Source organism: Osmerus mordax, chromosome 28 (assembly GCF_038355195.1).
Source record: "Osmerus mordax isolate fOsmMor3 chromosome 28, fOsmMor3.pri, whole genome shotgun sequence".
Taxonomy (NCBI): Eukaryota; Metazoa; Chordata; class Actinopteri; order Osmeriformes; family Osmeridae; genus Osmerus; species Osmerus mordax.
In genome coordinates, this window is record NC_090077.1 from 5,887,871 (window position 1) to 5,915,856 (window position 27,986).

General features: G+C 40.7%; 1 protein-coding gene across 1 annotated transcript; it reads right to left on the minus strand.

Moving 5' to 3' along the window:
* Nucleotides 1-27,206, minus strand: ghra (growth hormone receptor a). Its single transcript, XM_067231030.1, has 10 exons — nt 26,939-27,206; nt 13,768-13,897; nt 7,066-7,204; nt 6,753-6,922; nt 6,372-6,550; nt 6,138-6,291; nt 5,859-5,949; nt 5,674-5,743; nt 4,570-4,799; nt 1-4,457 (listed from the first exon to the last, which is right to left on the minus strand). The coding sequence occupies exons 2-10, from the start codon at nt 13,877-13,879 to the stop codon at nt 3,623-3,625; spliced, it is 1,980 nt and encodes a 659-aa protein (XP_067087131.1). The 5' UTR covers nt 13,880-13,897; nt 26,939-27,206; the 3' UTR covers nt 1-3,622.
* Between the last annotated feature and the right edge of the window lie 780 nt (nt 27,207-27,986).

Here is a 27,986-nt window from a genome sequence, read left to right on the forward strand (position 1 = left end):
TATACATATTTATTGTTTGACTTTTTTGAAAGTAACTTGACAAAAAACAAAAACAAATGCTTGATTGTCAAGAAAAACAACATAAAACCATGAAATACAGCTTGATATTTTTTTTGACTACTGATCCTTACCAAATGCAACTAAGCTTTTTAGAGCATAACTAGCTTGCCTACTCAGGACACATTAATGTGTCTGGCTGCAAATGAATACTTCAACAGAAGCAATCTGGTTTAGCACAGTTCAGATTTGCACATGATGTGTGGAAGAAGCACATTTGAAGGGACTACCCCTATCAATCTATTTGAAACATATAATACTGTGTTTGTCAAGTGAAAATACTTACAATGGATTTACAGATAAAACTAGGACAACTACATCCTTAATGAAAATAATTATCATCCATCAAGATGTGTAGGTATAAAGCAGTCTAGACATCTTTATTACCTCTGTTCAACCTCTTTATAAACTCTTGAGCCCATCTGTGACAAACTTCTGTGGTCACATCTTTGGGGGATATAACTTTTTACACAAACAAATCATACATATATCATACATGATGTCATATTTTTACTGTGTATCCTTCAAACAATCCTGATCAAAAGTGTATACAGCCTTTAATACTTAGATGAACGTATTAACACTAATAGGATACTGATATTACAGAGTTCTTATTATGTTGGAGTATTTTTATATTGGGTTAGGGTTAGAACCTATTTTTTATTAAATAGCTTAAAGAGTTTTGATTTAGTCTGTAATACAAATTGTGGACTACACCACTCATATGTAATACGATTTGTAAAAAGTGCTTGCTTTAAAGTGTCAGTAAGATTACAAAGTTTAAACATAAATTGACTAACATACGCTCATACCAACATACTGTTAAAACTCAAACGTAAACATTCCATTTCTTCTATCTGTAACCTTGGAAACTATCTGAGTCTCATCATTCAGTTTCAGTATGTAAAAACAAAATGCCTGGTTTCCATGCATAATCCTTCCAGTCTGCAGACATACACAATTACAAAATAAACAACTGAAGCCTATTCTTAGCAGTGTTTCTCTAAATAATATGTCTTAATTTACTGTATACACTGAGAGAAATCTAAGGCTAACATTAGTTAGGCTTCAAAACATTGCAGATAGATTATACATATTTGACATGACACGGTAGAATTAGGTCTTTATGCATTACATATCACCGCATACTTTGCAAACTCTCCTGAAAATTGGCCTACCTCTGGTAAGGCATAATGCAAATAGAAACATGTACTAATCAAGCAAGCAGTACAATGTTTGAATTAGTAACCAAATATTTATGCAGACGTACACGTACTTTAGGGCACTAATAGAGTTAAGACATTTCTAGTTGAATAACATAATGATTACAGCACAGGCCGAAGATCATTGAGAGGTTTCTCAATGGGAGCAAGCGAGCCTCTTTAATGACGTGCTGTGTGATACATAGTATCTCATAATGCTTCTGCATATCCTCATTTCGGGAGTCAGGTGGCTGAGCGGTTAGAGAATCGGGCTAGTAATCAGACGGTTGCCGGTTCGATTCCCGGTTCGATACCCTGCCGTGCCTAATGACGTTGTGTCCTTGGGCAAGGCATTTCACCCTACTTGCCTCGGGGGAAAGTCCCTGTACTAACTGTAAGTCGCTCTGGATAAGAGCGTCTGATAAATGACTAAATGTAAATGTAATGTAAATTTCCCAAGCGTATATGAACTGTTGCCACAGAGGGTTCAGAATGACCTACCACATTACTCCACAGAAGCATTATGACGAAAATCTCATCAAGCAGTAACATGACAAAGATCTATATTTCACTTTTTGAATCGTTCTTTAAAAACAGGCATTGTAACGGGAGAGCTTCTAATGCAGCCTATGAAATAATAATAAAGCTTATTTGTAGCTGTTTGATGGTATCGAGGTCTTCTTATAAAGGATAAAAGGTAATTAACACATGGTTATTGTGTTAATTGTTTCAGTCCTCATAATGCGTTGTGTGTGCTCATAATGCATTGACAAGGTACTGTCTCCTGCTCTTCATGCCTGGCATCGTCCCCGTCGCGATACAACTTAGTCTATGTACAATACAAAACACCTCTGTGATCTAGTAGAATTCATGGCAACACTTTACATTAAGGTTACATTACCTACATGGAACTGCATAGCAATATCTAAAACATTGAACGTACATGGGAATCGCTATGCAATTAAGTGGTATTAATTGTTAGCGGTATAGATTTTTACTAAAGTATAAGAAGGAAAAGTATGCGGGAAGGGCGCAAGGGATAAGTGGACATGGTAGAGGGCAGTTGAAGGTTGTGTTAATAAAACAAGATCAATTCTATCCACACACCTGGAAATCCCAACTTCCACTTAAGTTTCACTTGTGTAATAACTTGTACCTCTAAACCATAATGAAGTGTAACTGCATAGCAGCTCCTGTGTAACGACAATGTTGTTCTGATTCTATTATTGGCTTAATGTGTTGATTTGACAATCATTGTTCTTTGCAAGGTTTTGATTCATTGATTGTGTGTGCTGTTTGTGTTGGGTTGCTTGTAAGGGTGGGGTAATGTACAAGCTATGTCTACTAGTCTTCCACTTTTCATACGTACTTGGTATTTGCTCAAGCACAGTAGAGTAGCCTAACTGAAAAAAGGCAGACATTAACATAAGCATATGCACTAATAGCGTACAAAGATCACGTAAGGAACTGAGAGGACCCTTTAAATACGTAGCATGTTTCCAGTTATTGTCCCTCCACACAAGAAAAGTAAAGTCAAAGGTAATTAAGGCTATTTTATAGAAACCATTTACAGATGGCTCCTCCCTGCTGCTGCTAGAGAGATAACTGTTGTTTGATCATGCTATCAGTTCATTTCTGCAACTGAACTCACTGTGGAGTGAACAACATGCTGTCTCATGGCTCTTATTCCATGGTCCTGTGTCAGGTCCTCACTGGAGGACAGCATCAGAAGATAATTAATGTACCGTATGAAGGAGCATAGAAAACAGCGCCTTAGTTATAATGAAGAGTCTGCTATCGGATTGGTATACAAGAGCCACAGCTACCATTCTTGAGAGTATAGAAAGAAAGTTTTCCTTTATAATTGCAGACTGTACTGCTGCCTTCTTCAACTTGTACAATATGACTTCATCAAAATATTGTGAGAAAATGAGCTAATATAGACGTAGTTTGTTCAAATCATAATGTTCTTAAGAAGAGTTAAGGCAGAGTAAAATGGCACCAAGGAACAGATATTGTGCATAAAGCTTCAGTCAGCCACGACTTGTCGGTTGGCTTTTGTGCTGGATGGGTGAAGAAGTGTGTAGAAAAGCTAGATTTTAAAGTTTGTTTTGATAGGGTGCGTTTAAAATAAGTTTCACTTTTAATCCCTCAAGCCTTTACAAAGCGTTCTCTGACAACATTTGATCTGTTACATTTCAACTTCGAAAGTACCGACAGAAACTAACTTTCAAATTCTATTTTCACAAAATTCCTTACTGCATCTTCCCTCACAAACTGTGTGGGTTTCACTCATGCGGTTTAGTCATGTTGTGACATATTTGGCTTGCAGCAGCGCTCATGTACAATCAGTCTGTTTGTGATTATGAGTTACTCCCTACAAAACCCCCAGTTATCATGGGAGATGTAGTTTCTCTCAGCAGGTCTGGAGAGAGGTAGTCAATGGGTATGGTGGGGATGGATTTTGTGGGGTGCTGAGGGGGGCCAAGTGGGGGAGTCTGGGATGAGTGAGGGTTGAGGAGTAGGCTGTGCTGGCAGTCAACATCCTGTACCACAGTGTAGTCCGAAACAGGGGGGAGGAAAAAGGCTGGCGGAGACTCAGGGACGATGTAGGGGGACTGGTACTCCCCTACCACTGCACCAGGGTGCAAGAAGACCCCCTGCTGAAATGTGGTCTCCAGGGACTGGGGGGGCACAGTTTGGTACTCCTCTCTGGGTAAAGGGGGGATGGGGGTGTTGACGTGGCGGGCACTACTTTCCGTGGTGTAGCCCCCTCCCTCAGGATGTAACACCAACAGCTGCTTCACCCTCTTCCTCCACTCCTCAGCTTCACTCTCTTCTTCGCATTTCTCCTCTTTAACTTTCCTGCTCTGCTCCGTGATGGTGCTGTTCTCTTGGGAACGTGGTTGTTGACCAGGGGACAGCATCACCCCTCCAGTGGGAGTAATATCACTCACCTGAGCGTAGAAATCCACGTTGACGCAGCTCTGAGTCTCTTCCAGTTGAATCTGGACTTCTGGAGCCTGGCCAAAAACTGGAACCTCCCGGTTCGGGGTTTTCACCCAACTTTGGTTACCCAGAAGGGGCTCACCTTTGTGGAGTTGGCTGGACAGAAGGGTAGACATCAACAATAGAGCCCCCGGCTCAGCAAGGTCTGGCTCGTAGCAGCTAGCTCGACCAGAGTCATCATCAGGGCTACTGAGAGGATTGAGAGAGAGAAACGTATAATTACATAGCGAGCAGATGACACCATGCGCAAATTACCATCAAACAAACCGAACATCTGAATACCACTGAACCGAGAGCGTACCTGAGGGTGTGTGTGCAGCCCAGGTGAGTGTGGTGGCTTGGGTAGGGTGGCGCCAGTAGACGCTCGGTGTCAGAGCTCTGATTGTCCTCTTTTTCCTCGAGCTCAGACTTCCAGTCCACCTCGATGAACTCCACCCAGGGGTCATCCTGGTAGAGATCCTGAGAGTACGAGTGGAGCCCGCCCATACCCCCGCCACTCAGGATGAAGTTCAGCTCCTCCAGTTTCCCTTTCTGGTGGGATCAAGGTGATGAGAGACTGACAGAAACCGCCAGAAACACAATGGCAAAGCCTTCATAACCCATCTGATATTGCTGTAATTATTGTTTACCTTAACTTGTAAACAGTGTTTGTTTTTATAAAACACAGGACATTCTGGTTAAAGGTTGTACAACACTTGACAATTACTGATTGAATGGCAATATGACATATGTGACAGGTGCTGGTATTTTAGTACACATCAAGGTGATGTTAATTTTTCTGTTTTTCAGATCATGAAAGTGCAGATTGTAAGCTTTCAAATGAGGTATCATAAATATGTATCATGCATTCAATCTGAAAATATTGGAAGGAGATTTGCTTATTTGAATGTTGGTACCTCTTAAATCAACTAGCGGAGAGAATCTCCTTGAAAGAATTTGCATTTTTTCACTTTCTACTGGCAGGTAATGGGGTGGGAACAGTGGTTAACTCCACCCCAACCATATGGACATCGCTTGTGCTAGCTAACATAGCTAACAACAGTTTCGCTAAGGAAGACATACAAATACATGGATATCGATTCTCTGCATGACAAATTATGAGTATCCAGTTACCCTAAAAATGTTGTCTGTTATATTGAGTGACTTCTTCAAAACTCTTAACTTTCACAATATGAAAAAAAGAAAAGTGGTAAAAAATAAATAATCTTAGGGCGATTTCAAGATTGATGACGTGCAGACTTTTTTACCAGCACATGTCACCATATACTGTATTTTTGGCTGCTTTAGGTGATAGTATCAAACAAGAATACTGCATTGTCAGTTGTATTTTGCTCTCTCTGTCTCCTTTTCTTTCTCTTTGTCTCTCTCATACAAACACACACACAATTGATCTGTGATGTAGTACCTTAAGTAGTTCTGGGTCTATCCCTTTGATTTTGGGTTCTGGAACAGGGGGCAGTAGAATCACCATCAGTCTGAAAGGGGAGGAGGAACATATTTTGACAATGATGATATCATATATTTTCTGTTTGGATGGTTGGTTGGTGTGTGTGTGTGTGTGAGTGTGAGTGTGAGTGTGAGAGTGCTTACCTCTGCTGTTGAGAGAAGACAATAAGCATAAAGAGTGTAATCGCGCCCACAACCCCAAAGATGAGGACCAGCGTAACTGGAAACGAGGACTCTAAGAGAGAAAGTCAATATCCTCTTCATTAATCATTTCAGAACAACGTTATGCATAATGCCCTCTTTAGTATGGACTCACAGTTTCCCTCACCACAATCCCTTCCTTAACAATCACATTTTACTTGTCAGATCACTATGTAAACAGACTCTGTCCCTTGTCCATTAGCTCACTTCCTGACATCTTACCTTTGCTGGAACCTCCTGGCACATACACAAAGACAGAGTCACTGAAGTCCCCGAAGTGTGTGGATGCCAGCGTCTTGCAGCGCACGCGCACCTCGTACTCATCTTCTGTGTGAAGGCCATAGATAGTCTGCTGGGTGTACCTGTCAACATCCAACTGGAGGGAAATATGAAGACTTAGAATGTTGGTACCAGAAATTGTGTGCGAGTGTTGGTGTCTGCTTGTGTATCATTTACCGCATCCCAGTGTGTGCTCTTTTTCATTCTGTACTGGACTTCGTAGACCAGTTTCATCCAGCCTAGTTTGACATCAGCCGAAGGTGGAGGGTCCCAGCTCATCATAATGTCATAGTGCAGGTCTGAGAGGCTCACGTTCAGCAGAGTCCAGTTCAGTCTCACAGGGGGGTCAGGGTGCACTATCAGAGGGCAAAGGGAAGAATATCAACATCTGGTTGCCCGCCCATCCATCCATCCATCCACCCTTGTCATAATCTTTCCACTATTCCATATACAGACCTGAATGACCACCACAGTTAACAAGAATATTTACTGCTCATGAAATAGGCTCCAGATGGGAGCCCTTATAACAACACTCTCTGGTTCAGTAATGGGCCTCACCAATATTCTCCACAGAGAAGCAAAATTGGTCATAGGTGATGTTCTGGTTCTGGGAGCGCAGCTCCACACAGTAGTTGGTCCAGATGGAAGTGTGGTTCTTGTTGAAGTAGCACTCGTTCTCCACTGAGGAGGAGTACTCAGGACACTCCCTCCACTCACTGGACATGGATCTGAGTAATAGGGGGAATAGAATAGAAGGAACAGAGGTTGAAGGAATAGAAGGTAGGCAGAGAGGATGTGGAAAAATGTATTTCACAAATTGTGGGTGAGATCAAAACCTAAATTAGGAACATTTGCACATGCACACACTCACTTGCTCTTCTTTAGGTAGAAGACTCGAAGAGCTCCAGGTTCTGAGAGGTTCTGGAAACTTCCAGAGCTCCACCAACATCGGAACGTCTCTTGCTCATTGGACTTACAGGAGGTGAAGTGAGGGCCCCGGAGAAAGGGATCTGAGTGTGGGCACAAAAGAGAGCGAGAGAAAGAAAAGGCGAGGTGGTAGAAAGAGAAATTTTGAATCTCATGATTTTACTTGCCTTAATTTATCTATACTATTAATTTGGATTTATATGATGAAACAGCTGGAACCAATTTACAAAGAGTCTTGGTAGTTTTCTGTTTAAATAGTGGCGACTCCACATAACCTTGGGTGGGGAGTCAGTTGGCTGAGCGGTGAGTGAGTCGGGCCAGTAATCCGAAGGTTGCCAGTTCGATTCCCGGTCATGCAAACTGACGTTGTGTCCTTGGGCAAGGCACTTCACCCTACTTGCCTCGGGGGTATGTCCCTGTACTTACTGTAAGTCGCTCTGGATAAGAGCGTCTGCTAAATGACTAAATGTAAATGTAAACCTTGTTTTTCTTTTTACAATTACACTTATGCCAAAAGTATGCTGACACCTGCTCTGGAAAAAGACACCTGCTTCTTGAACATCTCATTTCAAAATTATGGACACTGTTGTCCCCCACATTGCTGCTATAACTTCACCTACTGTTCTGTGAGGCTTTCCAATTAGATGTTGGAACATTGAGGAAGAATTTGTTTGACTGTGAAGGCCAGTCAAGTTCTTCCGCAACAAACTCAACCAACCATTCCTATATGGACCTCGCCTTATGCACAAGGCAATCATCAAGCCAAAACAGGAAACAGTCTTCCCCGAGCTGTTGCCACAAAGTTTGAAGCACGGAATTTTCTCGAAAGTGATTGGTAATGTTTTAGCATGAAGATTTCCTTCAGTTCCCAACCTACCGGTATATGCTCTTATGGCTGAAATCTGGCATCAAAGCCTAACTATAAGGTTGGAGGCAATTACAGAAACAAAGCATTTGTCAACCGCAAATGAATGCTTATCATCATTTTTGACTAGGTGTCCATATAATGAGCAGACATACAAAGTTCTTTGCCAACAACACATTTGTTATTCCTTTGGTTAGGTACTCTGGTACTGTTTGAGTTTGACAGGATACAGTGCAATGACAATGACACTAAATAGCTGACTGTCAACTTAAATTTGAGGTTATTTCAATGAATTTCTTTAATAACTTGTATCATAGAATTGTATAGACATAATCCTCCAATTTGATGGCAACAAAAGTACTCAAGTTTATAATTATGTACACTAAACTAATCATATTTTACAGTACTTCGCATATCCTTTATATGCAGTGAATATGTCTATAACTCTATAAAAATTATAATACCCGGTACTGACGCTTCAAGCTAATACAACGAACACTGCATTTCAATGTTTCTCTTTGAGACTGCTCTGGACCAGACTCTACTCTTAAATGGACACTTTAATCTCATTGTCACTGTATCCTGACAACTCAAATGCTAGAGTACAGACTAGAATAACAAAATCTGTGTTACTATCCAAAGTTGTGCTGTGAAGCCTACACACAATCTGAATTGAATTCAATGTATCTTCTTTTGAAAGAAATGATTAGGTTTAATATCACATCTCACCCCCTCCCCCCTCCCCCCCACTTAAACCTCATTACCCCCCCATCCCTCACTCCTTATACACTCGTGTTGCTCTTCCATGTACCGTACACCTTAACTCCACCCTCTTTCCCAGCCCCGGAGGGTATTCTCTTTGCTGCCTCCTTCCTTCATCACCCTCCTCTTGACCACTACTCCTCTCCTCTGTCTCATCCAGACCCTATCTTTGGCGCAGCAATAAATACGTGTCTGAAGGTACTATTGATTTCTGCTCCCCGCTCTCCTTTTACTGATTTCTACATCACAGAGTTGAGTCAAGAACACGTTGCACACATCTAAAAGCACATGTAAACACGCAAACAGAAATTGGAAACACTCCCAACTGTGATTGAAATCTGAAAGGCTACGTGTGCTAATGCAGAATGTGTTTGCTGTTCTGTTCCTTCAGAAAAAAATGATTTACAATGCATTGCATTTGTCATTGTTTAGTTAGCATAAAATAAACTGTGATATCTCTTGACTGAGCCATCAACTAAAAAATGCGATTTGATGTGTAATACGCTGTAGACTGTTGACATAATTATCCCATTATAGGCCTGGTAACTACTGCAACTACATGTGTTTGGCAGTATGTGTGTCATCATGCTGTATTTCGTGGTTTTGTTAGTTCTACTGATGGAAATATTCATTGTAATTTGAGACATTCGAGTGGCAATAATTTGGAAATACCGTTTCCTGTTTTGACTTGATAATGCCCCCATGCACACAGCATGATAGACTTTTTTTTGTTGAGTTTGGTTTAGAATCACTTGACTGGCCTGCACAGATCCCTGACCTAAACACAATTATCAAACTAATTACGGATCAATTCTAACACCATCTGAAAGCCAAGTCTAATCACCCAACATCAGAACCAAACCTCTCAAATGCTCTTGTGGCTAAAAGGAAGCAAATCCAGCATAAATGTTCCAATGTCTTTTGGAAATCTTTCCCAAAAGAACGAAGGCAATTATAGAAACAAAGTGGGAACCAACTCCAAAATAACGCCCATGATTTTGAAATGAGAGGTTCAACAAGCAGGTGTATACTGAGCGGTGTCAACATATTATTTACCATATGCTGTGTGTGTGTGTGTGTGTGTGTATAGTACATATAGACCGACAGAGACATATAGAGGCCAAGTTGTCATTACCAAAAAACATTATTTGATGGACTGCTGAGGACTTAAGAGGATGTTCCATTTGTTGGATCACTTCGACTAGAAGCAGTGACAAGAAAATCACTCATTGTTTCTAAAAGTCCATCAACACACAGCTTTGTTCCAAGTGTAACATTAACTTGCCACAGAACCCTTGGTAGTACTTTTCTTTGCTACTGACTTAGCTGGATTCTGCCAGCTATAAATTTACAATTAACCATTGGACGTAATTGCGTAATAATGTACAAATTGGGTAAGGGGGGATGGATCGATTGACATGCACTACTATAATAATAAAAAGGCAACGAAGCAATGCTTTGAATAGGAGCAAGGATCTGCAAAGGCACAGTGGTAACAGCTAAGGCTCTGGTGTAAACGAATTGGTCAGCTACAAATTTACAATTAACCATTGGACCTAATTGAGTATAGAAGTTTTTTAACTTACTTAAAATGAATTGGTCAGCTACAACTGGCAAACTCAAATGATAAATTACATGCGGAAAACGATATATGCCAAAATTATGCTGGAATTATAAAATATGAAACAAATGCACCTTAGGTGGCATGAAAAAATAAAATGCTCAGTGACTCATTTGACAGCTGCTGACTAAAGCGGTGACTAAAGCAGCAGCAATATTTTGCCCTTTGTCTCTACTCATGCACTTATTAATGGCACACAAGCCACCTGCCTCTGATGATTTGTTAGGTGAATGATATTTCGCTACATCCTTTGTTTCGGTTAGCAAGACTAAAAGGGTGTTTATGAAAGGTAGTCAATGTGTGCGTCAGTCAGAGGATCCTAGTTTGAACCCCAAAGATGGTAAATGAGATTGTAACTTTCACTGCTAAACTGTAATGAATGGTAGGGTTTTTATACAGGCCACACAACTAAAAGTGCCCCTTGGTCTGATACAGTGCCGGTCCTAGCACATTTGGCTCCCTAGGCAAATTGGGGCGCCGCCCCCCAACCACAACACGGACACATGACTTGGCGCGGTTGGCGCCCCCTGCTGGTAGTGCGGGAGGGTTAATTAATCAGAATCAGAATCAAGTTTATTCGCCATGTATGTTATACAAACACAGAATTTACTGTGGCAGGGAGGTGCAAAACACTAAACATATACAGATCTTAAATTAAGTAAAAGTACAAAAGTTTAACTATTTCTAAGAACTAAACAATCTAAGAATACAACAATTTAAATATAAAATAAAATATATATAAAAATAAGAATAGAATGAGCAGCGTGAATGGTCAACATAGTGCAATCGGATACTGAGATAAAGTGGCTTATGCATACTGAATTGCCATTAGATGGACTTATAATAGTTAAATAAGTGAATGAATGTCATGTAATGGATGCACTTGGGAAATTGCCGCCCCCTCTTCATGCCGCCCTAGGCGGCTGCCTATGTTGCCTATAGGAAGGACCGGCCCTGGTCTAATGGAACAGGGGTAAACTGGACAGTGTAGCCTAATTATTATTATTATACAAAATATACTCAAATCACTGTTATTTTACTTTATTGGAGAAATTAGAGCAAGAATTGTCAAAGTAAAGTTAAATGAAGATTAACTTTAATTACATTGCAAATGGGGGCCAGGGATCAAATCCATCTTTGGCTGTTTGCTGCATGTCTTTCCCTCTCTCTCTCCTTTCCTTTCCCGTCACACTTAAAATCTGTCTAATAAAGCACGAAGAAAAAAGAAAACAATCATAACATTGCAAATGAATTAAATCAATTACAAGGCAAACGTGACAAAAGAACGTTTTTAAATTGTGCCTACTCAAAGGTGATTATTGTCATTTGGAAAGAGAAAGAAGCCAGATTTTATGGCCAAGGTTATATGAAGAGGGCCTAAAAAACTGAGTAGAAGAAAAGATAGAACAATGGTACATATTCGGCTTCATACCACGGCCGTCTGTGAGAAACATCCAACCAGACCAAATCTTGAAAACATCAAGCATATATTTATCTCGAAACTCAAGACAGACAATTGGACATACACAATTCGACAACAAATAGATTTTAGTCTGAGTATTTCTTTTACAAGACAGTGAGTATTACTGTAATGTAAGGAAGTCTTAGTTATCATTCAGTGTACCACCCCTGATGATGAACAGGGTTAAGTATGTGAACTCCTACACAGCTTTTACCAATTAAGTCCTGTCATACGAGTCATTTTCAGGGAGATGGAGAAAACAAGAAATGTCGAACGGAAGGAATGGAGGAAAGAAAGGGAGGGAAGGAGGATAGAAAGAAAACACGGAGGGAAGGAGGATGATTTCTTTAATAAACTTTCCAGGGTTCCATGACTGAGTTCCGAGGTCCTAAGGCTGGATGTTATGACTCCTTACAAACCTAGGGCTTTCCTGCTAACTGCCCAGGCTTTTTTCATTTAACATGTTATTGCTTTCACTAAGGTCTTGTAAGGGGTTATGGTGAGAGTAAGAGTCGATGTGAAATATTCATATATTGACTACGGTCTACAAACGGGTTTGGGCAAGTGAGACTGCACAAGAGGCCTGCAAGGGGCATTTACTTTCTCTATCAGCAGCTTTTCTTTGTATACACATGTGTCATGGTTGTTGAAGAAGAGTGGGCCAGTTGGCTATTCCACAGGCTTGGTTGGTAACCAATCACAATAGTCTGGAAAGGGAGGTAGACAGTTTATTTGAAGACACTGGGTCAACATGGCTACTGAGGCCTGAATAATAATCATGAGGTTCTGCAAACCTGGTGAAGATAAAAATGACAGACAGAGGCTCTCAGACAGCCAGGTTGGTAAAAGATCTTAGGAGTAAGGTTCTTGGATCTATGCCTAACCATTTGTGATTCAGTTATGTGTAGACATACTTAGGCCAAGCCACAACTGCACAAAAGACAACCAACAAATCTTTTTTTATTTCCTATCACCCCCACCTCTCTCCCTTCTTCTTTCATCCCTTGGCCTCTCTTATTAATTGACTCTCATTTTCTCTCCAGCTAGCCCATGCTTATAAGCAACCTCTAAACCACAGGTCACAGTCTGGAGAGAGTTCTGATCCACTGCCAACACCATAAATCCTCAAAGTGCCAAGAGGGGCCCACGTCTTAGTACATTAGGAAGTGCTTTCATGACTGCATAATCCATGCACCCTCAGACACTGGTGGAGCCAGTCCCTAGGAGGTCAGATCTTTTAGTCCTGAATTAACCAGACATGGGTCACTGTCCTAAAACACAAGCACATGCACAAATACACACACACACACACACACACACATACTGTCCAGACACATACTGCACACACCCTGAGAACAACAGCAACATTCCTAAAACTATGTGGCAAGCCAAAACTAATCAATTTTAAATTCTGGAGTGTCCCTCATTCAAACCAAATTTAGCCGCTCTCCATTCCAACACAGCGTTCTTGATTCTTGTGGTTTCCTCCCAAGTGCACATGTGGGCCCTCGAACCATCAATCTGTTCCTCCCGTTCCTCCCTCTTTCTATTGCACCAATCCCACCCTACCACTATCTTTCCTTCCATCCTGTCCATGGACTTTGACTCAGACTGGGTCCAATATTTACCCTCCACAGTTGTATTGATCTGTGGTCTGTTTGACTTGAGAAGGGGCCCAACACTGGCCCAGTCCTCTTGCCAAATACAGACTTCTTTGACAGACATTTGTTGCGATATGATGGGTATTATAATCTAACTCCTAATGCCACATTTAAAACTATAGAAAGAGCAAAAGCAGATAATGTCAATGTGATGAGCTGTGAAACAATTATTGGTCAGAAATGAGAGTGCCACCCGATGCACATTTGTGTGTTTGTGCATGAGGGTGTGTGTGAACAAACATACATATTTGTGTTTGAGATTAGCAGTGACCTACCTGATGATGTCATGCTGTCCATGGGTGAAAGTCCCAGAGCAGTCAGCCAACTACAGGAGGGGAGCAGGTAGAGAAGGATGATGCGGCAGAGGGAAGAAGATGAAGAGGCCATAACGTCAGATTCCTCTTGCTGGAGACAACAGACCGATTGAGAATGGGATCATGGTAAACAAGAGAGAAGAGAAGGGATATACAGAAAGAGAAAAGACAATTAGCAGTGATGCTCTGTGCCAACATACTGATGTGAAATACTGAGCCAATATCTGTTCCCCTGCTCTCTCTCTCTCTCTCCCTCTCCCTCTCCCTCTCCCTCTCTCTCCCTCCCTCCCTCCCTCCCTCCCTCTCCCTCTCACTGATCTAGTGGCACAAGCAGTTGTCATTTATTTTCAGATGGCCTGTGTGAAACATGACACCGGACAGGGCATAATTAACATATAGCCTGTCCTTGTTCTGTCTACCCCTCCACATGTTGCCCACTGTGTTTGTTCCAAGTATTTACAGTAAAGTATCCCTTCAGAAAGGACAAACAGTGTGGCGATCACAACAATCGGCTTAGTGCATTAAGCATTGAGAAAGCTTGGTGAATTACATGGTAATTATACCTGATTAGATTTGATAGATTAGATTAAGCCAGTGGGTTACTAACTTTCAATAGCTTTGTGTTTACAAACCATAGATTAAGTTGCTGTTCTGTGTAAATGTTTTAATCATGTTAGACAGCTAGATTAATTGATAAATTATAGCGATCTGTCTCTAACTATTGCCACGGAGGATTTTGTCAATTCTGCCAACTGAATTAGCAGAATATAAAACTGATTCCCTGAAATGATTCAATTCTGCAAACCTGTTACTGTAACACAATGTCGAGAAACGTCAAATGCTCATTTTGGAAGTAATGCTAATTCATATACTTAGGGCAATCAATTCCTTACTGTTTTTTCAGTTTCTAATACATTAATCTTAATGTATTAAAAATTTAATAAAAATGCATAAATGTAATCTCCATCATAAGCAACATCATCACAAGCAAAACAGTGTTCTTTTTGCAAAACAGAAATACATTTTACATTGCTTTCATACACTGCCAAGCACATTTCTTAGGTGAACAAATCATGTCCAAAATTTGGTCTCAATTTATACAAATCCTTCCCATAACTGTGAACCTCTTCTCATTATGTGCAAATTGTATTTGCGCCAAAGTTCAACCATCAATCAGTCCTAATTCATGCATAACAGTTAAACCTTGTAATGTGCCATGCAAGGAGATATTTTCCTTACGATATTGTGAGGAAAAACATCTATGTGGGATGCTGAAAATGCAACTTGATCGACAAGAACAAAGAGTGAATGTAATGTGTGCTTTATTTTAGTTGGCTTTTTTGATAGTGCTTTTATTTTAGTACATGGAGTTTGTAAAGAACAAAATGAAAAAGGCATATAAAAAGCTTCTTTAAAAAAACTTAAAAACACATTCTTGCTTGAGAACTAAACTCATTTGTTGAATCAGTCACTCACAATCATCAGGCAAAACTGTAAACACATTCTCACTCACTAAAAGGATTTTGCACTGTGATGCACTTGTACTGCAAAATGGTGCTTGTACTGCACAGGCGGCAAACAGTAAACACAACTACAACACAGTTGTTATCTGTAATTCAAATGACTCAAAATTGTTCACACTTGTTTCTAATGGTGGTTTGGGACAAAGTCAGCTTTTACCGTGGTATCCGTATACAAGAACAGTTCAACAATCAATCAGCATTTTTTACTGTAAATGTTTGCCTTCCACCATACAGCCCTTTTCTCAACCCAATTAAAGATTTTTTCTCTGAGTGGCGGTTGAATGTCTATGACCAAAACCCATATACCAGGGTAAATCTCCTAGGTGTGGAGTGTTTTCATGGCTGGATGCGGCACACCAGAGGGTTTTTACCCCGTTGTTTCTTTGTTGACAGTACTAAGTTGTGATGGTTTCTGTAATATTTTATTTTTTGCTAAATGCATTTACAGTGTTCACATGAACACATTTTGTAACTATTTGCCCTGGATGCTGTGTTCTCCATTTTTTTGTGTTGTGTCTAATGATTTCTCCATAATGTTTATATATTGATTTGCTGTGTTTATGATCTGAAAGCATTGTTTGATTTTGAGCACAGGTTAAATGGTTTAGGGGCGAGTGTTTGATTTTGCCAGAAGAGTCAGAGGTTTGGGAAATTTTGTTTGAAGATTTGGTTTTGTGTTTACAGTTTTGAGAAAATGGGTGACTGTTTCAAGAAAAGTGTTTTAACAATTGTGAATTGTCTTCCTTTAAACCATAGGAGAATTAGTTTTGATTGTTTGGCCAATATTAAACCCCATACACATGTAATATTTATGTTCATTTATTGTTAAAGAAGAAAACCAATAAAGATATATATATTTTTTTTTTACACGCAGGTAGGTACGTAAACAGGCAAGTAATCACTGCATTTGGTCTGAACGCAATGAGAAGGTGAAGTTTAAGCCATCAATCAATCTTCAACTTTTAGCGCCACAGAGCTAAGATCTCCTAAGAAGTACATCATGATTTTAAAGTTAGATACTCCCAAAATGCTGTTTCATCTTGACTTTAAACCTACTCAGAGATGCCCCCTTGTGATTGGATTGCCAACAACAAAATTGTTGGGAAAAGAACAGGAAAAATCTCTTCTTTGGTTTGATGTATCTTACCGCAACATAACGTACCGTAGCATAATGTAACATTCCACAAATAGTCTGCGGTTTCTATGGCAAACATCTGTATCCACACAACGGGGCCATCGAAACCTATGCCTTTATAAAACACTGTAACACTTAGATAAAATGTCCTTATAAAACCATTTCTGCATAGCCACGGCTTAGGCTTGATGGATATACCCCTGGCTGTTCCAGTGAAAGTCTGGTGTAGGGCTTTATTCCTAATATATAGTTTGTTGCTGGTCATCAAGATGGTGGACAGACATTTTGTTTGACATTTCTGTCCAACCTTTAAATATAAGACAACCTCTCTTTACTGTCTCCTCCTCCCCCCTGGCTATTTACAGCACAGGCTAGACCCCAAACCTTGTTCAACACTGGCTGTCCCTAGACCTTGAGCGTTTTCTGGTGACCCACTCCACACACACATGTGAGTTTGGTTTCCTTAGTAACAGCAAATCTATACAATGAGAAATAATCAAAGCCATTCAGAGACAAGACAGCAGAATCCATATTTCTAAAATAAACTAATATGGAATATGTGAGTGTGCTTGTGTATTGTCAAGCCAGAGGGCCAGCATATATACTGCAGAGATTCTAGTGCAAGGAGTGTTGCAGGCAGAAAGGTTGTTTAGCCTTGAGAAATGGTTTAGTCCAAATGAAATTCCTCGCTCACACACTCTTTCCACACCAGCACATCATAGGCCCCTCCTCCATCCATTTCCCTTTTTTTCCAGTTTCTTTCTCTCCATTTCCACTGGCTGGTGTTTTATAAAAGGTATGTTTGGAGAAGTTGTAGAACAACAGAGCTCCATGCTATGTTTCCCCAATGCTAATCCCAAACTTCAGTCCTCCCTCTATTTTTAACAAGGATCATGCTCTCCGGTGGAATCCAACCTTCTTGGTGGAAGCACACAGAGTCTACTCCCACCAGCCTGTCCACAACTTATCACTGGCCCTTTGACAGGCAAGAAATAAATTTTGGCCAATCAGAGGAGAGGGAGGCTCTGTGGCTCTAGCCCTGCCTTCTGAGGTCCCAAGTTAAACACTGAGGTTCTACCCCCATAGCCTCCACCTTGTGTGATTTCACACACACACACACACACACACACACACACACACACACACACATTCGTGCAATCTGTCTCCCACAGACAACCCTGGACCCCATTTTCTTCTGGGATCTGAACTAGTCATCTGAGGGTAGTTGGGGGAGGGTGAGGAGTTCTGAAATGGCGGAAGATAGGGGGTGGAAGTGAGGGTACGGGGTTGAGGGTGTTGAGGAAAATGTCAGGGGGTGAGGGGTCACTTTGTGTTGTTTGAGAGTGGTCTCCACCCCTGGCCCCTTCAAAGTATACATACAAAACACACAGAAAATATGATAGCAAAGCATAGTTCGGGACCTCTAGGAAAAAATAGTGTGGTGAAAGCTCTTGCAAGTATGCAAGGGAGGCAAGAGTAATAAATCATCTAACATTTTAACGGTTCAAAATAAATTCGACATGTTATGGTTTAATTTGAAATTACCATATCCTAGCCTGGTCACTGCTATAATTTTGAACACAGAATTGTAAAGCAGGTCTCACAGCTATGCAGATTGTTCTAGTATCTATTTTGCATCATTTAACTTGGAACAACGTTTTACCGGACAAGTGATAAAGTCGAGCCCAACTAGTGGTGGTGAGAAGGGTAAAGATTATCTGGCACCTTATACTGTAGTCAGTAAAATTAACCTCAACACATTGTAGATAATTCCAAGATGTGATGATTAAGTGGCCTCTTGATACACAATGAGGTGACAACATCACCCGGTGTAGACATGACAGGCAGCCAGATTTCTCAGACGCCCACACACACATTCTAAAACAAAGTGGCTACAGAGAGTATTCAGACACCATTACTTTTAACACATTTTATTGTGTTGTAGTGTACTGTAAATTAAAAAATGTTTTCCCAGTAATCTACACTCAGTTACTCATGATGACAAAGTGAAAACAAGTTTTTAGACAGGGATGTGAATTCATGAAAAATTCAAAACTTAAATCTTAAGAACCAGCTGTAAAGATGACTATCTCAGCAGCATTCCATCAATCAGGCCTTTATAGTAGAGATGCTAGACGGAAGCCACTCTTGAGTAAAAGGGAAATGACAGCCCGCTTGGTGTTTGCCCAATGGCATTTAAGGGATGGAGAGCATGTGAAAAAGGATGATCTGGTCTGAAGAGACACAATTGTAACTCTTTGAGCAGAAGAACCAGGCACTGCTCATCACCTGGCTTACTATACAGTTCATACAGGAAGCATGGTGGTGGCAGCATCATGCTTTGGGGGTGCTTCTCAGTAGCAGGGACAGGGACACTGGTCAGAGGTCCTCCAAAGTGCATGCAACCTCAGACTGGGGTGACGGTTCACCTTTCAGTATGACAACAATACAAAGCATACAGCATCTGACTGTCCTTGAATGGCCCAGTCAGAGCCCAGACTCAAACCTCATGGAACATCTGTGGAGAGACCTGAAGATAGCAGAGGCTTCCCAAACAATCTGACAGCTTGAGAGGATCTGCCAGGAAGAATGGGATAAACTGCCCAGATGCAGTTGTGTAAAGCTTGTAGAGGTGACCCATGTAGACTTGCATCTGTAACGGCTGTCCAATGATATTCTACAAAGTACTGATATAAGGATCTGAATACTTCTCTAAACAAGACATTTCATTTTTAGATTTTGTATGCATTTGCAAATAAATAAATAAAATGTTTTCACTTTGTCATTGGCAATTGAGTAATGGGCAATAAATGGGCAATCTTAATCATTTGCAATTAGTTTTTCTCAATTGCTAAGACACATTTCTTGAAACCCGTCACCCATTTTCTCAAAACTGTAAACACAAAACCAGATCTTCAAACTCAATTTCCAAAACCTCTGACTCTTTTGGCAAAATCAAACACTCGCCCCTAAACCATTTAACTTGTGCTCAAAATCAAACAATGCTTTCAGATCATGAACACAGCTAATCAATATATAAACCACTATTGAGCAATCATTAGACACAACACAAAAAAATTGAGAACACAGCATCCAGGGAATGTATTTACATGTAAAGACAAATTTTATGTCTACACAGTAAATGCATTTACGTAGCAATAAAGAAAATTGATTTTGGATTTTGAAACACTGGATTTTGGTGTTTCAACACCCATTGACACTTTCCTGATGTATGACTATGTTTAGCCTGTGTTCTGCACCTCTCTTTTGCCAACCGTCTCTGGAGGAGGGGATCCCTCACTGAATTGCTGCTCCCAAGGTTTCTTCCGTTTTTTCTCTAGTGAGTTTTTCTGGGAGTTTTTCCTTGTCTTCCTTGAGGGTTGAGGTTGGCTGAGGGGCAGTTATATGGGCATATGTGAAGTCCTCTGTGACATTGCTTGTAAAAAGGGCTATACAAATACTGTAAATTTGATTGAATAATATTACAGTAACCATCACAATTTAGTACTGTCAACAAAGAACAAAGAAAAACGGGGTAAAACCCCTCTGGTGTGCTGGATCCAGCCTTGAAAACACTCCACACGTATGTCACCACAGGCCAATTCCATTACCTGTAGGATATTTTCCCTGGTATATGGGTTTAGGTCATAGACCTTCCACCGCCACTCAGAGAAAAACTCTTCAATTGGGTTGAAGGACTGTATGTATTACAATAAAAAATGCTGGTTGATGTTGAACTATTCTCGTATACAGTGAAAGCTGACATTGTTCCAAATCACCATTAGGAACAAGTGTGAACAATTCTCTCTCTCCCCATCTCTCTCACCCCCTCTCTTTTTCTTTCAGACACAGACACTTTTTCAAATGATAAGAACATTCATGTTTACTCAGTTACCCTGGCTGACTAAGAGTGGGTCAACTTCACAGCACAGAGATGACAAGGGGGACTTGGGGGCTGAGGACCACCAGCATGACAGCAAGAAGCCTCAGGTAAGAACAGCACATCATCCAAGGTTCCCACGCAACTAAGACCTTCTGGTTGTGCAAAGACCCTCAACTCTTAAACATTAGAGCCACTCTACAAACACCTAACATTAAGTGCTTTCTACATTCAGTCTAATCCCCCATTTCTGCTTGAGTACAGTCAGGGGCGTTGTTAGACCCTTTTTACTGGGGCACGTGCACGTGGGGTAAGTGGGAGTTTCCCATAAAGAGATGGGAGGGGATGCGTTAAGTGCGCCTAATTATGTATTCCGCGGTATGTACAAAAACCGCCTGTGAAAGCGCACCTCTATTTTGCGGTGAAAATATGCCTCCTGGTGAAATGGCAGCCTTAACCAGAGCAAGACGAAAACATGGGCCAAGCATTTTTGCCACAAGAATCACACTTTTTGAGTTGAGTGAACACAAAATCATTACGCGTTACAGATTAAGCAGCCATGCAATATTAAAGTTACTGGAAGAAATCAAAGATGACATCGAATCTCCGACTCAGCGTTCACATTCCATTCCAGCAGCTGTTAAACTCCTCCCTACATTACAAATATTGCTATCAGGATCATTTCAAACAGTCATCGCTGTTTTGACTTTGGTGGCTGATCCATGATAGAAAGAGAGGAGGCCCATTCAATTGCGCGTTTAAATGCTCGCAATGTACGCTAAAGTGGGCGGAGAAAGGCGCTGATTACCCGATGACCTACAGGTTTCGTAAATACAACGTAAACTGAAGTATCACAACGTGTGCAATCTGTGGGTTGGCCATGGCGCTAATAACGCTACGTTTGAGAATGTAAGTACATGAAGCCCTCAGTATCCCAATCAACGCTTGTAAAATCAAAGCAGCTTAACCGAAAACACAAACCGATGCCCGCAGAATTCCCCGTCAGCGCCTGAGCTGACGGGGCTTGCCAAAGCCACTGCAGCACGCACACAGAAGTCCAGGTGTCGGGACTCGGCACACAAGTCAGAATTGAGGTAGGCTAAGAAAACATTACAAAACTAAAGTTTCTAAATGATAGGCCTACCGATCTTTTGACTAAAACATAAAAACAATTACATGAATCTCAAATAAAAAAATTGCGCTCAAATGATAGCGAAAAATTGCACGCTTGCATTAACTATTGATGTCCCTGCCAAAGCTGATATAAAAATTGCGTCCCTTAACTGTTGTATAGTGGGTTAAACAAGGGGAGTTTCTATACCCTGGTAGTGCATTGTGCGCAGCAAGAGTTTTATGTGTAACAACGCCTCTGGGTACAGTAACTTTACATTCGACCAGAAGAATGTGTAGGCAAATATGTTGGCCTTATCCTGAACTGAATCTGATGTGATTGTGTTACATGGCTAACAGTGAGCTGAAGAGATAGCAAGTGCAAGTGAGGGAGACATAGAAAACGCCGGGACCCAATTATTGAATGTTAACTATTTTAAAATACATACACATACTTTGTACAAGTCTAAATAATCACAATGTGCATTATGGTTTATCATCAAAAAGTAACTGATCCAAGACAAAAAGTATACAATACAGTATACAACACCAAAAACAAACATTGGGCATGCACACCAGAGTAGCTACCCTGCCACACAATGCTTCAATTTTTTGCAAATGTAGGGATGCAGAATACACACTGGTAGGAAAACTTGGGCCAGATGAGGGCTGGGAGAGTAAATAGATTAGAGGTTATTTTAGATGGGCATGGCCCAATATGAACTTGACAATACACAGGACAGTGAATTGATTCCATGCCAAGGTCTCCTCAGCACCAGTAGGCAGGGGTATAGTGTCCAAATTAGTTGGTGTGATTGTCTGCGAATGTGTGTGTGCTTGTGTGTGTGTACGTAAAGGAATCCAGTTCTGCTCTTTGGATGGTGCTCATGTCTCTTGCTCCTATTTCATAAGAGGAGTGGAAAAGTCAGAGTCAGCACTGGGCCTAGAAGAGATTCTGGAAAGGGATCAGGACACACATCTGCAAATGCTGCCAAGGGGGAAGGTGTGTGTATGAGTGTTGTCTTTTGCTTACTGTGCGTGTGTGAGTATGCGAGAGTGTGCGGGAGTCAGGTGGCTGAGCGGTGAGGGAATCGGGCTAGTAATCCGAAGGTTGCCAGTTCGATTCCCGGTCATGCCAACTGATGTTGTGTCCTTGGGCAAGGCACTTCACCCTACTTGCCTCAGGGGAATGTCCCTGTACTTACTGTAAGTCGCTCTGGATAAGAGCGTCTGCTAAAATGACTAAATGTAAATGTGTATGACTGTGAGAGAGCAAGAGAGTTTGAAACTAACACAGAGAAATGGGGTTACTGTTTGTGCACACGTGTTTGTGTAAGAGAGGGATCGTAAGAAAGTGAATTCTGAAGCTGTACACAACTATAGAGTAAGCACAGTATGGAATTGTCCTGCAGAATTTCAGACCATGTGTATGACAGACTGCGTAATTGTCCCATTTCTGTATAAGAAATATCCATAAAACATCTCAAGAATCCATCAATACATTGTCAAAGTCCTTAATGTAATGTTTTTCCAGAATGATTCCGTGGGCTATATCTGTCCCTTGCAAATCAGTCATGACAATAACAGCAAGTCTTCACAACAACATCCAATCTGAATGTACCTTGAGTTTAGCCACAGCTACTTAATATCTCTTAGCTGTATCAATAGAAGAGTGGTTGCTGGTTAGCAGGGTGAGTTATTACATCATCACTTGTACAATGTTGAACCTACTAAAGGATGTTGAACAAGTACACTCTATAAACTGACAACAACAACAAAAACTGTCCCATAGCCCTCTTTTAAATTAGGGTAATAGGTTTGAGCACTGATTTGAAAGTCAAATAACCTAAGCTACATCCATAATGGAATGCCGTTTTAGTCAAAATTAAATAAATACATACATAGGTAAATAAATAGATAAATAAATAAATATGGCTTTGGGAATGGGAATAAATATATAAATATAGAATCATATAATTATATAGCTGAATTCATTTATCTACATCAATAAATAAATACATTTACTTATTTCAAAATGACGTTTTTGTAAAGACATTTATTTATTTCATGGGACTTTTATTTCCTAATGCCACGTTTATATATTTCATGGGACTTTTATTTCCTAACGCCACATATTTCCGAACACCACCTTTATTTCTGTGCTGTATTTATTTCCAATCCCAAATGCAAGCGAGAGGGGCGTGGTTATGTTCAGATCAAAGCAGCTGCAGAAGATCGAAGGCAGATAGGGACACCTAGATTCGAGAGATGACGGAAGACATAAGTAGTGTCCGAGATTGCATGCTGGCCTTAGGATATAAAATCGATCAGCATGGCTTGTCAGGGGATATCATTTTGGCACACGTTCAAAATTTTGTAGAGGTACTTGGGCGGATAAGTGCTCTACAGAACATAGACATTAATCAGTCTTAAATAGTTTGAGACTTATCAAGCACTGTGTTTGTGTGCCAGATAGCAAGTGTAGAAACCCACCATGGGGCTAAAGATATTCTTAATTTTGCTACTGTGTATCAAAGGGTTAAGCGTATTTTGATTGTATTATCTGGGTTAACTGGGGGGTGACAAGTGCCCTTGCACGGCCGAAAAGCATACAATGTAGACAAGCTTTGCCCACAATATCTGTGTCGTCTCTGCCTTATTATTATTGGTTCCCAATGGGAGTGATGGCGGCGACCAAGTACGTGTGGGGACTTTGTCTTTCAAAGCTGCGACGTAGCGCTGAAGTTACCTTTGGAAACATTGCATTAGCTCATGTTACGTGTAACTCGTCTGCAAAGCTGACAATCACTGCCACCGCTACGTCTTCCATTAGGTGGTATGTTAGCTATAACCGGTTTCAGGTCGGAAACTGTAGGCTAAGTGGCTGGCTAGCTATCAATTTTTCAAAAGGACATCATCAGTGTGGCTATTTCAGCCAGCTAGTGTTGGGTTGTATTGGCAGAGACCTGAACAGCCAAACCTGTTATGTCACTGACATTAAAACGAGTCGAGTGGTAGGGGTTTGATTTAATATTGAAGAATTACATAAATTATAATATCTGAGTTTGGGTATTGTGTACTGTGTTGAATGGGTCTTGGTCTGGACACGTGTTGGTTAGTTGCAACTTTTCATTGCCAATATTGACAACGCAATAAGAAACTTGACTTTAATCGACCTCACTTTTCAATTAGAAGCAGTAAATAATAATACATTTATTTTTAAGGCGCCTTTCTCAGCACTCAAGGACACCGAATTCAAAGGTATGGGTAATGTCTAGAATGGTCTGGCTTCACATCAGGTCTCACTAAATGGTAATACCGGCATGTTATAATGGTGAGGCTAGATAGTTATAGCTAGCTGCCTTCTTATCGACCTAGCTATCCACATAATGGCAGACGTAGCGATGTAGCGGTGGCAGTGATTGTGTTCTTTGTTAGGCGTAGCGAGTCTCAGACTATTTAAGACTTTGTTATCAATGTCTATGTTCTGTAGAGCAGTTTATCTGCCAGTACCTTATCAGTACCTCTACAAAATATTCAACGTGTGCAGTGTTTCCTCTAGGATTTTTTTTAGCAGTGGGGGCAGGTCTGTCTGGCCGACTAAGGCCAACATACCATCTTTAACACTACTTATGTCTTCCGTCATCTCTCGAATCTAGGTGTCCCTATCTGCCTTCGATCTTCTGCAGCTGCTTTGATCTGAAGATAACCACGCCCCTCTTGCTTGCATTTAGGATTGGAAATAAATACAGCACAGAAATAATGTGGTGTTCGGAAATATATGTGGCGTCAGGAAATAAGTCCCAAAAAATAAATACATGTGGAATTAGGAAAAAAAAGTCCCATGAAATAAATGTTGACATTACAAAAACATCATTTTGAAATAAGTAAATGTATTTATTTCTTGATGTAGTTAAATGGATTCAGCTATATAAATATATGATGCAATATTTATATACTTATTGCCATCTTTTTAAATTTCAGGGTTTATTTCATAGCCATATTGATTTATTTATCTTGTTTTGACTAAAACGGCATTCCATTATGGATGTAGTTTAGGTTATTTGACGTTCAAATCAGTGCTCAAACCTAATACCCTAATTTAAAAGAGGGCTATGGGACAGTTTTTGTTGTTTTGTCAGTTTATATTTATCTATTTATTTAATTTGGACTAAAACGGCCTTCCATACATCCAGCGGTGTGTGGGTCTAGGCCTAATAAGTAAGTTGTGCGTGTAACTGATGTCTCTGAAAGCTCCCTTCCACAATACACTCAACTACATCACCTACAGCCCAGGTCTGCCTCCTAATATCATGCTCCTCTTCTGTCCATTAGCGAAAAGACCCACACACCGCTGAGAGAGAGAGAGAGAGAGAGAGAGAGAGAGAGAGAGAGAGAGAGAGAGAGAGAGAGAGAGAGAGAGAGAGAGAGAGAGAGAGAGAGAGAGAGAGAGAGAGGAGAGAGAGAGAGAGAGAGAGAGAGAGAGAGAGAGAGAGAGAGAGAGAGAGAGAGAGAGAGAGAGAGAGAGAGAGAGAGAGAGAGAGAGAGAGAGAGAGAGAGAGAGAGAGAGAGAGAGAGAGAGAGAGAGGAGAGAGAGAGAGAGAGAGAGAGAGAGAGAGAGAGAGAGAGAGAGAGAGAGAGAGAGAGAGAGAGAGAGAGAGAGAGAGAGAGAGAGAGAGAGAGAGAGAGAGAGAGGTTCTTCTAAAAGCCCCCTAATCCAAGGGGGTTATTGAGGCAGGTATTAAAGCTAGCACAGAATGTATGAGTCTGGACGAATTCATGTCTCATTCACGTCTTGTGTTCATGCATTAGGGCCTACATATGCCTTGTTGTAAATATATGCATGCCAATGTAACATATGTGTGTGTCGTTCTACTATACAAAATAGCATGCAAGATATGGCCTCACCTGTGTTAAGCTGATACTGTAACTGAGATGGCGTTATTTGTGCTAAAAAAACTAACACATTCATTACAAACACACAATCATAATCAAAAACGTGTTTAATGTATTTATATAACGACATATTAGTGTATACCTTGTCCTCACTCAACTCAGTTTTCCTCTTTCTGTTCCTGTTAATCAGGATATGGACAGGGTATTCTTGTCATGCAGGAGAGATATTACACGTGGATTTGATTTACGAAATAGTTTTTCCTAACCCCCACTCTATTGCCCACCATGCTTCTCTTGCGTACTTTCAATGCCACGCTAAAATCTGCCCCTTCATGCGCCCCTTAATTTGGTACGTTTGGTGAGTTCCCATTGTTAATCAAAAAGCAATGTTTCTGGTTACGTTTTTACATCAATAAGAATAAATCCAACAAATCTAACGAAAAAATTTAGTCAATAAAAACTTTCCCCCTAGTATGCAAGTTGCATTCGCACCCAACCCCCTAGATCTTCTGTTGAAGCCTATCAATGAATATTCCAAACTGTATCTTGATGCATATTTTGATTTTGTCAACATTAAAACATACTCACCCAATACAATGTTTCCTGGTGACAAAAATCAAGGCAGTCGACTTTTACATCTGACAGTCTGGAAATCAAGACACCAACACTCCACTCCGTGTTTTAGTTTTCAAACTCCCGAGTCGGCGAACAAGGCGAGTAGATAGAACAGATAGTTCATGAGCAACGAGATAATTGTAGCCATCCAACTGGTCCCTCTGAGCAGCAAAGGGGATTCATTAAGCTAGTTCGATCATTAACTGCTCCTAACAGGAAAACTGGGGGAGACAAAGCCCCTTTAAACAGTGTGCTGCTGCTCTTTCCTCACACAGCAAAGCGCCCCCGCCCGGTAAAAAAAAAAGAAAAATAATCTTTACTGCAGCAGAGAAAAAGAGGACAAGCAAACCAGAGGTTTATGGCGCGAGAGATGAGAGGGTTCGTGAGAATGCCAGCTCTCAGCTCGGTAACACATTCCAATTGGTAGGTTTACAGTTTTCATAAGGACAGTAAGGCACATGTGAACATTTTCAAGTTATCATAATTTTCCTTTACGATTTCTCAAAAAGTACCTATCCAAACTACAGGTCTATCAGACCACCAAGTTAAAAACTTAATAATCGCAAAAATAGGCGTACAAAATTGTAGCCTTAACCTTACGCCTTTCGTCCAGACTCAGCTCACGTGTACGACCCACCGGACATCTGATGTCATGTGGGGGGTCAGATGGCTGAGCGGTTAGGGAGACGGGCTATTAATCAGAAGTTTGTTGGTTCGATTCTTGGCTGTGTCAAATGACGTTGTGTCCTTGGGCAAGACACCCTACTTGCCTCGGGGAGAATGTCCCTGTACTTACTGTAAGTCGCTCTGGATAAGAGTGTCTGCTAAATGACTAAAATGTAAATGTGGCGATGGTCTATGGTCAGCGCTGTCAGTTAAAGCAACCCTTGACCAAGGCCCCCTTAATAAGGGCTCGATTAATAAGGGTGTTTACATCTCAGAGATTAAATCAAATACCTTTTTTAATGCCCAAATTTAAGAGTATATATGGTAATTGGAATTTAAACTGATTGTCATTGAA